Below are 14,865 nucleotides of genomic sequence, written 5' to 3' on the forward strand. Positions count from 1 at the left end.
TGTGCTTCATCCAGCCAGGCATTTCTCATGATGCATATAAGTTAAATAGGTAGGGTGACAAAATACAGCCTTGACGTACTCCTTTCGCAAGTTTGAACCAGTCTGTTGGTCATTAGTATATTTAAGGAATTGTGAAATGAATATCACTAATTGCTATTTGATCATTCCCAAAATAATTAGACTGTCCCCACAGGAGGTGGTGATTTAGTCTCAAAGTCATTTCTGACTCTTGCAACCCCGTGGACTGTAGCCCACCAGGCTCCACTGTCCGTTGGATTTCCCAATCTGGAAAGCAGAGTGGGCTGAAGTTGGCCCCAGTCCAGCATGCCTGTAATTTGGGAACCAGGTGTGAAGCATTTTTGTTCCATCTTGTTCCCCAGCATCTACAGAAGCCTCACGCACCTCACTACAGAGGCAGCAGCACGCTGTAGGAAACATATGTACAGGTAGAGGTGGAAGAAAGTGTCACAGCTGGGTTACGGATTTTACAATACAAAAAAACACACCTCATCCACGCACAAGTGAGAGCTGGGCTTGGGAGATAGGGGAAAGAGTACTTCACAGCCTCAGTATAAGGTGGGACTCCCAAGTGTACTAATTACTCTGATACTCATTTGTGGTTTTTAAAGATGCGTCTTATTACTTTAAGGAAATGGTGCCCCACTCCAGTATTCTTGCCTGGAGAATCCCATGGACAGAAGAGCTTGGACGCCTCAGTCCATGGGGTCACAAAGAATCCTTTGTGCGATTTCCTTCTCCAGGGTATCTTCCTTACCCAGGGATTGAACCCATGGCTTCTGTACTGCAGAAGGCCTCCTGCAAATTGTAAAATGAATATCGCTTTCTCATTGCAGATTATTTCAATCATTCCCCAAAGACCTTCTGTTGCCACTTTTCCCCCTTCTCAGTCACTGGAGACCACTAATCTCTCTAAATCTATAGATCAGCCTAGTCATATAAATGCAATCATGTTACATGAAATCTTTGTGACTGGTTTCTTCATATAGCATAGTTTTAAAGATTTATATGTGTTTTGGCATGTATCAGTATTTCCTTTTAATTTATGATTAAATAATATTTAACTGGATGGATATACTACACTTGTTTATTCATTCTTCAATTGATTGATGTTTAAATTGTTTCCACTTTCTGGCTATTATGAATAATGCTGCTATGCACATTCATTGACAGGCTTTTGTGTGGATAAATGTTTTAATTCTCTTGGATATATATTTAGGAACAAAGTTGTTTGATCATATGATAACTTTAAGTCTAATCTTTTGAGGAACTGGTAGGCTTTTTTCAAAGTGGCTGTGCCACTTTACAACTAGCCAGCAATGTATGACAACTCCAGTTTCACTACATCTTTTTTTTTATATGTTTCTGTCTTTTGTATTATAACCATCTTAGTGTGGGTGATGTTGTATCTCATTGTAGTTTTGATTTATTTCCTGGATAACTAATAACATCTTTTCCTATGATATTAGCTTCCAGTATATCTTTGGAGAAATGTCTATCAAGATCATTTGTCCATTTTTAAATTAGATTATTTGTCTTCTTACTGCTGTATAAGAGTCTTCATATAGTCTAGATATAAATCTATCATATACATGATATCCAAGTGAATTCTCCCAGTCCATGGGTTGCTATTCACTTCCATGATAGTGTCATTTTAAGCACAAAAGTATTAAATTTTGAAAAGTCTAAGGAATTGGGTTTTTTTGTTTGTTTGTTTTGTTTTTTAAGCTATTAGTACTTTTGGTCTGGGCTTCCCCAGTGGCTCAGTGGTAAAGAATGCACCTGCCGGGCAGGAGATGCAGGTTCAATCCCTGGGTCGGAAAGGTCCCTTGGTGAAGGAAATGGCAATCTACTCCAGTACTTTTGCCTGGGAAATCCATGGACAGAGAAGCCTGGTGAGCTACAGTTCATAGGGTTGCAAAGAATAGGACACGACTGAGCGACTGCGCACATGCACACACACACACACACACACACACACACACACACACACACACACTGGTCATTTAGAAAATAAAACATCACTCTCTGTTGGGTGGCAGAGGGAGCCAAGAGGATTCCTTATTGCACTTCTAGCAGTATCTGAGAAATAACATTTTTCAGTATTTTCATATAAGTAGTATAATATCAAGATGATACAATCTCAAAACAGTCAAGACACTTATTAAAATAACTTGAGTAATGGGCTTACTTTGAGTAATGGGCTTACATGTCTGATGACTAGTACTTGAAGCTTTCTGAAACACATTTCTTAAACAAATATTCATCTCATTAACTCACTTTAATTCTTATAGTTTAGTTATACCAGCAGAATGTTACTGTTATGGATCCATTGTTTATGATCTATATAAGCAATCTATTTAGAATTAAATGATCACTTTAAAATGTCTTAAGTTTACTTATTTTTAAGGATTTTCATAGACACATATAGATAGAAAGCTTGTTTCCATTTAAAAAGTACAAGTTAGGTTAAGACAATCAGTTTTAAAAATGGCTTACAATTGGCACACACATAATATTTCAAATATCAGGTCAGGAGGTATCAGAAATAATGCGGTAAAGGAAGGAGGAGATGAATCATTGAAGCTCAAACAAAAGAGTCATATGATAATTCTGCAGAATTTTTGCTATTTTTTTTCTGAAAAAAAGAAGCATACATTAGCTCATCAGTCAAGTAACTTTTTGTCTTCTATCATTGAATCTGAAGAACTTATCATATTGATCTTTGTATTAGGAAACACTGAGTAACATAATGGTCCTTTCTTTTTAGCAGTTACCTAGAGGATACAGAAAAGACCTTGATGTTTATTTTTATATCATCACAATAAGAAAAAAAGAGTTAGAGTAGTGAATTATAATCCCAGAAAACATCATCTTTTCAACCAAGTGCATAGCCTTCAAGTGATACAAGGCAGTGCAGAGATAAAGCGAGAAATTTTAGCTGAATCAGTAGCTGCCGTTAAGTTGTCCATATGTACCTCACTTGCCTCAGCTGTACTATTTTTTACTGCTACAAATACCTGCTGTTACTTATGGAGAAATCAGAAAGCAGGTATAACTATGTCATGTACTAACTCAATGCCAATTCCAAAGTGGGGTTTCTAGCAGACTTCTAGAATGTGAATTCTTACATCCTTTTTGGATTTGCTGACAATATTTACTTATTTACTCAGCAAATATGAATTCATATGGCTCTTGTTTGCAGGAAATAAGAAGATAATCTTGCCTCAAGGGCTATATAGTCAGGTATTTAACACAATTATTTATCAGCTGCGTAAGCTTCAGGCATTGTATGTACACTTTTAGACCATCTATAAGATATACTCTGTGAAGTAAAATTATTGGAATTTTAACTTTACATGTGAGCAATTTGTGATCCAGAGTAGCAAAACATAATCCAATTCTCTTCTGACGTCTTGAACCCCAATACGATAGCATAGCAAGTTTGGGCTCAGGACCTCAGAGAGGCCAAATTCCCAGAGACAAATTCTAAAATTCACAAGTGGCCCCATGCGCACATACGTGAAAAGTATACCTACTGGCTCAGCAGCAGTAAGTACCCAACTGGTATCTTTCATTTCAACAAATGTCCAGTTCACAGTTTTATGTAAACTGGAAATATGTATGTTCAAATAACAAAATATACCAAATTAAACTTTCATATCTGTAGTTAATGTATTCACTGAAAGATGACATGTGACGTTCCTGGTAATTCTTCCACAGTATGAAAGTAAGCTTAGCAGTTATCTTCCAACATGGTATTTTTGTGGAGAGGACAGACCAGTTACTCACCATGACAAATAGTGATATGTAGGATTAGTATTAACCACCTCCAATCTTCTGTTCAAAGAGACTACCTTTATCATCATTACGCTTATTTTAGCTACAAGGCATACAAAGGAAATGGGTGTTGAAACGCACAAAAATGTGACAATATCTTATCTGAGATTCGGCTCTTGCTCTTAAAACACAACGTTCCCATGCATTTGCCGTGGTAAAATCTAATCATCTTGAGTAAAAAACATAGACAAATTTGTATTCTGTTGTTTATTTGCTTTTAAATAAAAAAAAAGATAAAGGAATAAAGGGAACCATGGGATCTGAGACTAAGGCTACCACCAAAATAGATATTTAAACAGTGGGAGAGAAGGAAAGAAATAAGGAAAGCAGTCCTGACAAGAAAGCTCTTTAATTTTGCAAATGTGATGTGTGCTTCCGCATGGACATAGAGCTAATTATTTCCACTAAGATTGTGTTATAAAATGGAGAAGCTCAACAGGCAGCTTTGTGAGCTTCTTTTTAAACCAATGTCTAAATGGAGTGACTCAATGTAATGTAACACAATCATCTCTGAGCCAAGGTCTTGCAAACAAATCACAGCTAAAACCTACCCCAGGGACTGTGGCCAGGACACCAGAGAAGGCTTCCTCTTCCCTCCCTAGGCTCCAGTAGAGCTGGCTTCTCCTGGATACTTCAGAGCACAGCTGCCTTGCTTCCCTTCCTCCTAGTTCACTGCTGAGACCTTACCCACATCACACACTCAGAGCACACTCTTACACTGGGGCAAGTCAAATGGGCATTTTGGGAAAGAAGTTTTGGAGAGGTGCAACCGGAGAAGGCAATGGCATCCCACTCCAATACTCTTGCCTGTACAACCCCATGGACGGAGGAGCCTCGTAGGCTGGAGTCCATGGGGTCGCTAAGAGTCAGACATGACTGAGCGACTTCACTTTCATTTTTCACTTTCATGCCTTGGAGAAGGAAATGGCAACCCACTCCAGTGTTCTTGCCTGGAGAATCCCAGGGACAGGGGAGCCTGGTGGGCTGCCATCTATGGGGTCGCACAGAGTCGGACACGACTGACGCGACTTAGCAGCAGCAGCAGCAGCAACCCAAGGAAGATCTTCAACATAAAGTTCCACGTGAAAATGTTACATTTTCTTGGCACTCAAAATTGAAAAGCTAACTTTATTATGCTTGTCACTTAAGACACAAATACAAACATCAGCTTCTTTAAAAGGAAGAGGTATAAATGTTATTGAGATGCAATTATATACAATCTAAAAATTAATTGCCTGTCATCAAAATCATGGCATGCAACTCTGAGTCAGCTAACCACTCCTCCACCCCCACCTCATTGTTACTTAACAGTTGAGGTTTCCTGGCAGGTACAGACTAATTCAAAATAACCCAGATCTACTAAATATGGGAACTCCAAAGAATTAGATTCTCTTTTCTTTTAAAATGGTATTTTGCCTCTATTACTTGAATGGACTCCATTTGGCAACTTACATATGAGGTTTCTACTATATTTCAACTTTGACCATAGCTTTCAAAGAAAGCTATTAGTAAGCAGACATTACAGATACATGGACAAATCAAAAAAAAATTTGTTTGTTTGTTTGTTTTGTTTTGTTTTAAGTGAATTTTGTTCTTATTATTTAGTTGCTAAGTCCTGTCTGACTCTTTGAGATCCCATGAACTGTAGCCCACCAGACTCCTCTATCCATGGGATTTCTCAGGCAAGAATACTGGTGTGGGTTGCCATTTCCTTCCAGAGGGGCTCTTTCCCACCCATGTCCCCTGCTTGGCAGGTTGATTTTTTACCACTGAGCCACCTGGGAAGCCCAATCAAATCATGCTATGAATCTAACATTTTTCCCAAAGGAATACGAGAAGAGGAAAATGACACTATCCATACCTCTTCTCCTTTTCAACAGTATAAGACCCAGTTCCTATCTCCATTTCCAAGAAGCCAAACAAAGCAACACCCAAGTCTTATTCTGCAGCAATATTCTCCATCTTAGCACACAGTATCAGCATGTCACAGGTCTCATCCTCCAGTAGCATACATGTTTAGGTTGCAACAAATAGTATGGAATATTAAAATTTTAATCATTAATTTCCCCTGCAGCTGCTCATGGCTTTTGCAAGCTAGAACAAGGAGCACAAGAGAATAGAAGATCCATGGCATATAAGACTCCACCCTGATTACAGAACCAGCAAGCCCTTAGGCCACATGAATTACAAATAAAAAGGCTTCCATGCAACACAGACACACCTGAAATAATTTTTTAGGTTGCCTCATAAATTATTGCTCTATGAAAGGAATGCAGTGTGGGAGCACTGGGATTGAAACTCAAGATATGTTCATGTAACCAAACAGCAAGTATGTACTCAGTTTCCAAACAAACTAAGAAATTGTAATCATTTTAAAAGGTTTAAATAAGAAAGATAAATATATCATTGATGGAGTAGCAGCATTCAGGAAAGACAAACCGCAAACCTTCAAAGACCTGAAGTTACAAGCAAGCTCCCAACACAAGCTAACCATCTGAAAACAAAACAGGAAGGACTGGCACTTCCCTGGCAGGCCAGTAGTTCAGTTTAATATGTTCAGTTGCTCAGTTGTGCCTGACTCTCTGCAACCCCAAAGACTGCAGCATGCCAGGCTTCCCTGTTCATCACCAATTCCCAGATCTTGCTCAAACTCATGTCCACCGACTCAGCGATGCCATCCATGTGAAGTCAAGTGGACCTTAGGAAGCATCACTACAAACAAAGCTAGTGGAGGTAATGGAATTCCAGTTGAGCTATTTCAAATCCTGAAAGATGATGCTGTGAAAGTGCTGCACTCAATATGCCAGCAAATTTGGAAAACTCAGCACTGGCTGAGAAAAGGTCAGTTTTCATTTCAATCTCAAAGAAAGGCACTGCCAGAGAATGCTTAAACTACTGCACAATTGCATTCATCTCACACAATAGTAAAGCAATGCTTAAAATCCTTCAAGCCAGGCTTCAGCAATACGTGAACCGTGAAATTCCAGATGGTCAAGCTGGTTTTAGAGAGGGCAGAGGAACCAGAGATCAAATTGCCAACATCCACTGGATCATCGAAAAAGCAAGAGAGTTCCAGAAAAACATCTATTTCTGCTTTATTGACTATGCCAAAGCCTTTGACTGTGTGGATCACAATAAACTGTGGAAAATTCTGAAAGAGATGGAAATACCAGACCACCTGACCTGCCTCTTGAGAAACCTGTGTGCAGGTCAGGAAGCAACAGTTAGAACTAGACATGGAGCAACAGACTGGTTCCAAATAGGAAAAGGAGTACGTCAAGGCTGTATACTGTCACCCTGCTTATTTAATTATATGCAGAGTACATCATGAGAAGTGCTGGGCTGGAGGAAGTACAAGATGGCATCAAGATTGCCGGGGGAAATATCAATAACCTCAGATATGCAGATGACAACACCCTTATGGCAGAAAGTGAAGAAGAACTAAAAAGCCTCTTGATGAAAGTGAAAGAGGAGAGTGAAAAAGTTGGCTTAAAGCTCAACATTCAGGAAACTAAGATCATGGCATATGGTCCTATCACTTCATGGCAAATAGATGGGGAAACAGTGGAAACAGTGGCTGACTTTATTTTTCTGGGCTCCAAAATCACTGCAGATGGTGACTGCAGCCATGAAATTAAAAGATGCTTACTCCTTGGAAGGAAAGTTATGACCAACTTAGACCGCATATTAAAAAGCAGAGACATTACTTTGTCAACAAAGGTCCATCTAGTCAAGGCTATGGTTTTTCCAGTAGTCATGTATGGATGTGAGAGTTGGACTATAAAGAAAGCTGAGCGCCAAAGAATTGATGCTGTTGAACTGGGATGTTGGAGAAGACTCTTGAGATTCCCTTGGACTGCAAGGAGATCCAACCAGTCCACCTAATGGAGATCAGTCCTGGGTGTTCATTAGAGGGACTGATATTGAAGCTGAAACTCCAATACTTTGGCCACCTGATGTGAAGAGCTGACTCATTTGAAAAGACCCTGATGCTGGGAAAGATTGAGGGCAGGAGGAGAAAGGGACGACAGAGGATGACATGGTTGGATGGCATCACCGACTTGATGGACATGGGTTTGGGTGGACTCGGGGAGTTGGTGATGGACAGGGAAGCCTGGCGTGCTGAAGTTCATGGGGTCACAACGAGTTGGACACGACTGAGTGACTGAACTGAACTGAACTGATGCCATCCAACCATCTCATCCTCTGTTGTTCCCTTTTCCTCCTGCCCTCAGTCTTTCCCAGCATTAGGGTCTTTTCCAATGAGTCACTTCTTCACATCAGGTGGCCAAAGTATTGAAGCTTCAGCATCAGTCCTTCCAGTGAATATTCAGGACTGATTTCCTTTAGGACTGACTGGTTTCATCTCCTTCTATAAAATTCTGTATACCTCAGAGCCCAAAACTAAAAATATAAAACAGAAGCAACACTGTAATAAATTCAATAGTCTTTAAAAATGGTTCACATCCAAAAAGAAAAAAAATGAAAAATGGGAAAGACTGAGTGGACCATTGCTCAACGTCAATATCCTATTTCTTGGGACTAGAAAATATGGTTTCTCCGCAAAAGAGGAGAACTGTAGTTACCATGCCCATATAAGAAATATAGAAAAGGAAGCTCAGACTGGTGGTATGGACAATTCACACAACTGGAGGTCTTTTTACAGAGGCGATCACAGGAAATTGAGAAGACAGTGCTCTTTATTGGCAAGCTTGGGAACCTAGGTTTTTTTTTTTTAGTATAAATTTATTTATTTTAATTGGAGGCTAATTACTTTACAATATTGTATTGGTTTTGCCATACATCAACATGAATCCACCACGGGTGTACACGTGTTTCCCATCCTGAACCCCCCTTCCACATACCTCCCAATACCATCCCTCTGGGTCATCCCAGTGCACCAGCCCTGAGCATCCTGTATCCTGTATTGAACCTGGACTGGTGATTCGTTTCATATATGATATTATACATGTTTCAATGCCATTCTCCCAAAACATCCCACCCTTTCCCTCTCCCACAGAGTCCAAAAGACTGTTCTATACATCTGTCTCTTTTGCTGTTTTGCATAAAGGGTTATCATTACCATCTTTCTAAATTCCATATATATGTGTTAGTATACTGTATTGGTGTTTTTCTTTCTGGCTTACTTCACTCTGTATAATAGGCTGTCCAATCCTATCCTTATCCCTGGAATTGCTCCAAATGTTTTCATACTATCCTAAATGAAGACAGAGAAATTGTATTTGACCAGTTTCAAAGAAACTTGATTCAAAAACACTAAATCTTTAATGACAATTAATATAAAATACCTGAAATATCCTCCGAGTTACCTAGGTACCAGTCCCTGCCCTACCAAACTCAGTGCAGGGAAGAAAGGTCAGCTTTGTACCAGGAATTAGAAAGCCAGCGATCTAGGCATGGTTTTGCCAAGAGAAGGGAAAGGAAATCATAAGTCCATGGATTTATCCTTTGTATTCTAAGAAACCAAGAGAATTTCAAGGTGACCCTATGTACACTTGCCAGGAGTCTAATCTGTGCTTTTACTAACAGCAGAATGCCAGATGGCTGGGGTCTATATTCATACTAATTAGAAATATATATATATAATCATAAATATTCAATTTCCCTTTAAGTTATGTTGTATTTTGTTTACTCCTTCATGTTTCCAAGCCATGTTTTAGAGGAAGTGCCACAAAAGGGTGCCATTTTAGAATAGACTTATTGAAACACTAAAGGGAACCAGTATGTCCCTTGGTTGCTCTTAGTATCCACATGTAACCATTACCTCTTGGTTCAGGAAAAAGAAAAAACAAAAAAAAATCATTGATTCTACCTCTAATGAGCCTTACTGAGCAATATTACTTCCTCTCTCTAGACAAAAACTAGAGTTTGGGTAAAAGACCTCTAAACTGTGATACTCTAAGATCATACTGAGTCTGCAGTTCAACCCACAACCATCTCAGAACTTCTCACATCTGTTCTTCTAAAACTACTCCCTAACATACACTTTTTATCATGATTAGAAATTTTAGTACTAAATACTATGGTAGTTTAATCACATTACTCTGTACAATGGCTGGCATAGATGTGTTAATAGATTTTAAAATCTTCTGTAAAAGTTCAAAAGGTGTTACCCCTAAACCCACTCTAACCAGAAATATCATTGCTACCCACCCCCCAAATTTCTCCTTTTACTGTAAGAGTCCTTAGGTATCAAGAAGGATATTTAGGTATTAAGTAAAGCATGGGATTCCATCTGCTGTTCCCTTTGTACTTCACACACCCCATGTCATAACTACTTTAGTCTTTCAAAAAGGCATTCATTCTCTTTCAACATCCCAAGACTAACGTATTTATATTATTCTCTCATTTGAATTCCATGCCCTTCCCAAATATGCAGCCAAAGGAACTCAAATTCTACCTGCTGAGGGTAGTCCTCCCTGACACTTCCCTAGAAAAATGTAAAATATAAAGTTGATATTCCTATTTTTGATTTCCCAACAATTTCAACATCCAGTGAGTCACACAATAACTTCAAGTAGCACATCCAACAAGCCCTTCTTTTGTGCCCCTCTGAACTGTTTATGCATTTGTCTCTTCTGTAAGACCAGAAATTCCTCTAAAGCAAGAAAATGTGGATTCTAACCTCTATATTTCCAATGCCTAACCCACAACGGGATCTCAATAAATGTTAGCTGAATGAATGAAAATGTGGAATGAAGCATATTTCCCAAATAAAAAATATGGATAAAAAAGTGAATAGAAATAAAGTTGGGAAATATGACAGTAGAAATTACTCCTTTGGTAAAAGGAAGAAAATGCCCCCATAAAATCTATTTTCAGATATTTTCAGTTGTTAAGTAAATAGAGCAACTTTGGACCTCTTACTATACAAACATTCTACCTATGTGATCATTTTATCCTCTATCCATGAGTCAATGCAGCCTTGCAAAGGTGATTCAGGAAAGGTGGGTTCAGTAAAGCACACAACACATGATTGAATAATGAAAAATCACAGACCTACTAGCCTACTTTAAGTTGTCAGTGATTTAACAGGTTTTGCAATTAGCTTTGGATCAAAAATGGAAACATCAAAGTTGGCCATTAACAGTCCACATTTTGAGGACTGTTCAAGTACCTTTTAATTACAACACAACACAGTCTACTGCAAACACCATCTTCTCCTGGCACATATTTTTAATATTTTAAGTGTGTGATTATTGTTCTCACAGTATATAATTATGTTAACCAATAAATACTAACGTATCTAATTCAGTTCCACAAGAGTTAAGATAATTCAGAAGAATGAGCTATTTCTCCCACTTATGTTTTGCTTTCGTAAATTAGAATAAAGAAGTTAGAATGGATTGCTGTTTAACTTCTGAATGGAACAGAAACATGAAAAGTGGAAATCTCAACCTGTTCTACTTGAGTTATCATTAATAATTTTTTTAATTTTTAACTTTCATACAGTTTTTAAAGGTAACTTTCCATTTATAGTTATTACAAAATATTAGCTATATTTTCTGTGTTGTACAGCATATCCTTGAGCCTATCTTATAACCAATAGCTTGTACCTCTCACTCTAGAAAGATGCAAGAGGATGGGCCCAGGTCTCAGAAATGTTCTCCAGCTAGCCTTGCTTACTCCTGAGTTTCTGAATGTTGTTTGATGTTAAGCATGTTTCCAATTCCACCCCAGCAAATACTTCACGCCCACTTTACACAATGGCAAGGCCACTGACTTTGCCACTGCACTCATCCATTTTGTGCATAAATACATATATATGCCTTCTCTCTTTTTTAAATAGGATTTTTACTTAATCTTGTTTTTCCTCCTAAATTCTCATACCCTAATATATACTGGGGAGATTCAGATTAGAGGTTTTTCTTAACATAGCCTACATTCTTTAAGACTGTCTACACATGCCTCCAATTCACCTCTGCATTTTAATGGGTTTATTCAGCAGCCACATTTTGCTTGTGCAATCTCACTGTGCACACAAACTCATAATCACTGATATTTAAACAGTGCTTTACTGATTATAAAGTACTTTCACATCTTTTCACACTAGAGTGAAACACAGATATCTCAACTCTGAGACACAGATGCTTATGATGAGGAAACTAAGACTTCGTAGGTGAGTGGCTTGTCTGAGGACATATGACCACCATGTGAGCACAGCTGGACCTTGAAATTAGACCTGTGTTTGATTTTCAAGTTCTAGATCATACTGAGATTTTTCTCTGAATGTTTTTCTTTTTATGAAAAAGCCATACTCAAGAGACACTGATCAATCACATGAGAAACAGTGTCTTATTTCCTATGTTCCTTCTCCAGGATGAACTGTAGATTTTCTCTGCTTGGAAACCTTCAACTATCCCCCATTATTTATAAAATAAGCCAAAATCTTCATCTGGCACTCAAACATATCCATGGGCTGTGAGCAGGAGACCTTCTAGGCTTATAGTCCACTTGAAGCTTTCAATGACCTTGTCTGCAACCACTAGGCAGCTTGCAGTTCTGTGAATGCAGCCTGAACCTTCCTTCAGGTTGCTCTTCCCTCTCGCCTCCAACATCACCACCCTCCATCCCTCAGCAGAACATGCGAGTATTTGGAATCATCTTTTCAGATGTTGCCACCTTTAAAAGAATATCTCAGTCTTTTCCTTGCACTTTGATATATCTGCCACTGTTGAACTTATTACGTGTTCCTGAAAGAGGACCATTTGGTCCTATTTTTCTTCCTTTTAACCAACCTCTTTCCTCCTTCTAATAGTTCCCCCAAAAGACCACAGCAGGTGCCACCTGTCTGCAGCTCAGCACGTGTTTATAGAAACAAAGTGCATTTTCACCACTGACAGGCCAAGTGAAGCCAACAGTGATGACAGCTAAGGAAGAACTAAGCACTAGCGTGTGCTGCCTGTGCCCCACGTAACTGACAGTCCCATGATATGTCTAGAAAAGGCAGCTGGAGCATGTCTAATGAGGAAAGCGCCTTACTCAGTACTGTGTTGAAATGACTGACAGCAGAGAAGCAGGACTGGTTTTTTATTTGTGAAAGGAATCACTGTGAATATTGGAGACGCTACTGGAGAACTGGAGGGCTGAAGGTCAAGCAAACATAACACAGTGACAACAGTTCCCGTCCAAGGTCTGCACGAAGAGTACACTGGCTGTCTTATGAGGGCTCAGAAGCTCTGAAATTGATTTACCATTACTTTCTCGAGACTGGAGGGAGGCAAGGAGTGACCATTAGCAGTGCAAGGTCAGCTTCCGAAATGCAGATAATAAATAAAGGTGAAGAAAAATAGCCACACTCTAAAGGAAGCCAGGGGATGCAAAGAAGAACTAATAACAAGACACCACTTGCATTAGAAAAAAAAAATTGGAGGTTCAAGAGGGAGGGGACATATGTATGCCTACGGTTGATTCATGTTGATATTTGAAAGAAAACAACAAAATTCTGTAAAGCAATTATCCTTCAGTTAAAAAAATAGGTTAAAAAGAAAAATACATTAATTGCTGTACCAAATGCTAGTACAACTGGGGAGAAACTTATATATTCAAACTGTTGGTACTAATATAAGCTATTCAGTATCCATGGAAAGAAAAATAAGAAGTAGTCATAACCCCCAATGCAGAAATCCCACTCTAAAAATTCTGAGTCACGTAAATAGCTCCAAAGAAAATATACATGAACATGTCCTAGGCAGCATTACTTACAACAACTGAGAAAGGAAGGTGTCTCAATGTATTTGATGTAAGGAATTTCTTAGAAAAGATGTAGTTCTCACCCTGACTTTAACACAGCCATGCTAAATCATATCTCTGAAGATTCTACTAACATATAACAAAATATCCACCTAAGCAAAGCCAGAAAAGGAGCAGGGCAATGGCATAAGAAGATTTAACTTATAAATGGGTAGGATGCTGTGGTGCTGTTTTAGAGAAAATACTAATCAAATCAATGAAATAAATTTCTGTTGACAGACACGTTGATATTAAAAAGATAACTTAGACCATCGACCCTGAGAAAATCAAAAAAGAAAGAAGGGCTGTAAGAAGCAGCTTGTGCTTCAGGTAATTGCAGATTATCTGTGGCTAATATTCACAGCTAGCTCTTACCTGCGGGGGCCGAGGCTTGTAGGGGGAGCTGCACTCCAGGTCAGCCAAGATGCTAGTCAGTGAGTCAATCTCAGCATCCAGGCTGGAGCGTCTCTCCTCAAGGGTCTTGCCTCCAGGATTTCCCTGCGAGAAGTAACATATTTACATTAAAAGTGGAACTTTCCGGTTTCCATCCATTTCAGTCTGGGTTCAATTTTCTCAAGTACAAAGTGAATTTGTCTAAGCTTTTTACCATTTCATATATTTAGCTTTTATAAAGTTTTTGAGGTAGGCTGGAGTATTATCCCTCTTTGACAAATAAGACAACTGGAATATATGAGAAGATTTTCCCAAAGTCATACTCTTATTTAGAGGATATTTTCTTTGATGCACATGCAAGTTAAAGGAAGTAACTGCCTCCATACCTGCACTCAAGGAGTAGATCCAGCCAGAGAGGTGATACAAATTCTGTGTTCAGAAACCACAGTATAGCACTTCCCTGGTGCTGCAGTGGTTAAGAATCTGCCTGCCAATGCAGGGGACATGGGTTCAACCCCTGATCCAGGAAGATCCCACATGCCACAGGGCAACTAAGCCCATGGCCCACAAGCTTGCATGCCCATGCTCCGCAACAAGAGAGCCACTGTGGTGAGAAGCCTGAGCACCACTACAACAGTGAGCAGCCCCAGCTTGCCACAGCTGGAGAGGAGCCCCTCTCCACCTCAACAAGAGAATGCCTACTTGCAGCAACAAAGACCCAGCTCAGCCAAAAATTTTAAAAAAAGAAAAGAAGCCACTGTATAAAAGGATGGGATTTTAGTTGAAGCAGGAAAAGGCAAGGAGAGACTTCAAGTCCAGGAAGAGGAATCAGTGAGGGATCAGTGGATTGGGTGTGTCTGT

The 14,865-nt window shown here is 39.2% G+C and overlaps 1 protein-coding gene across 10 annotated transcripts in view; it reads right to left on the minus strand.

Moving 5' to 3' along the window:
• Positions 1-14,865, minus strand: part of LPP (LIM domain containing preferred translocation partner in lipoma) — a 757,855-nt gene that overhangs the window by 386,028 nt on the left and 356,962 nt on the right. For all 10 annotated transcript variants that reach the window (XM_005201494.5, XM_015471873.3, XM_059884788.1 and 7 more), the window contains one exon: positions 13,987-14,109. In XM_005201494.5, the coding sequence (XP_005201551.1) occupies positions 13,987-14,109 (123 nt within the window). The remainder of the gene's footprint in view (positions 1-13,986; positions 14,110-14,865) is intronic.

The sequence above is a fragment of the Bos taurus genome, chromosome 1 (assembly GCF_002263795.3).
Source record: "Bos taurus isolate L1 Dominette 01449 registration number 42190680 breed Hereford chromosome 1, ARS-UCD2.0, whole genome shotgun sequence".
Lineage (NCBI taxonomy): Eukaryota > Metazoa > Chordata > Mammalia > Artiodactyla > Bovidae > Bos > Bos taurus.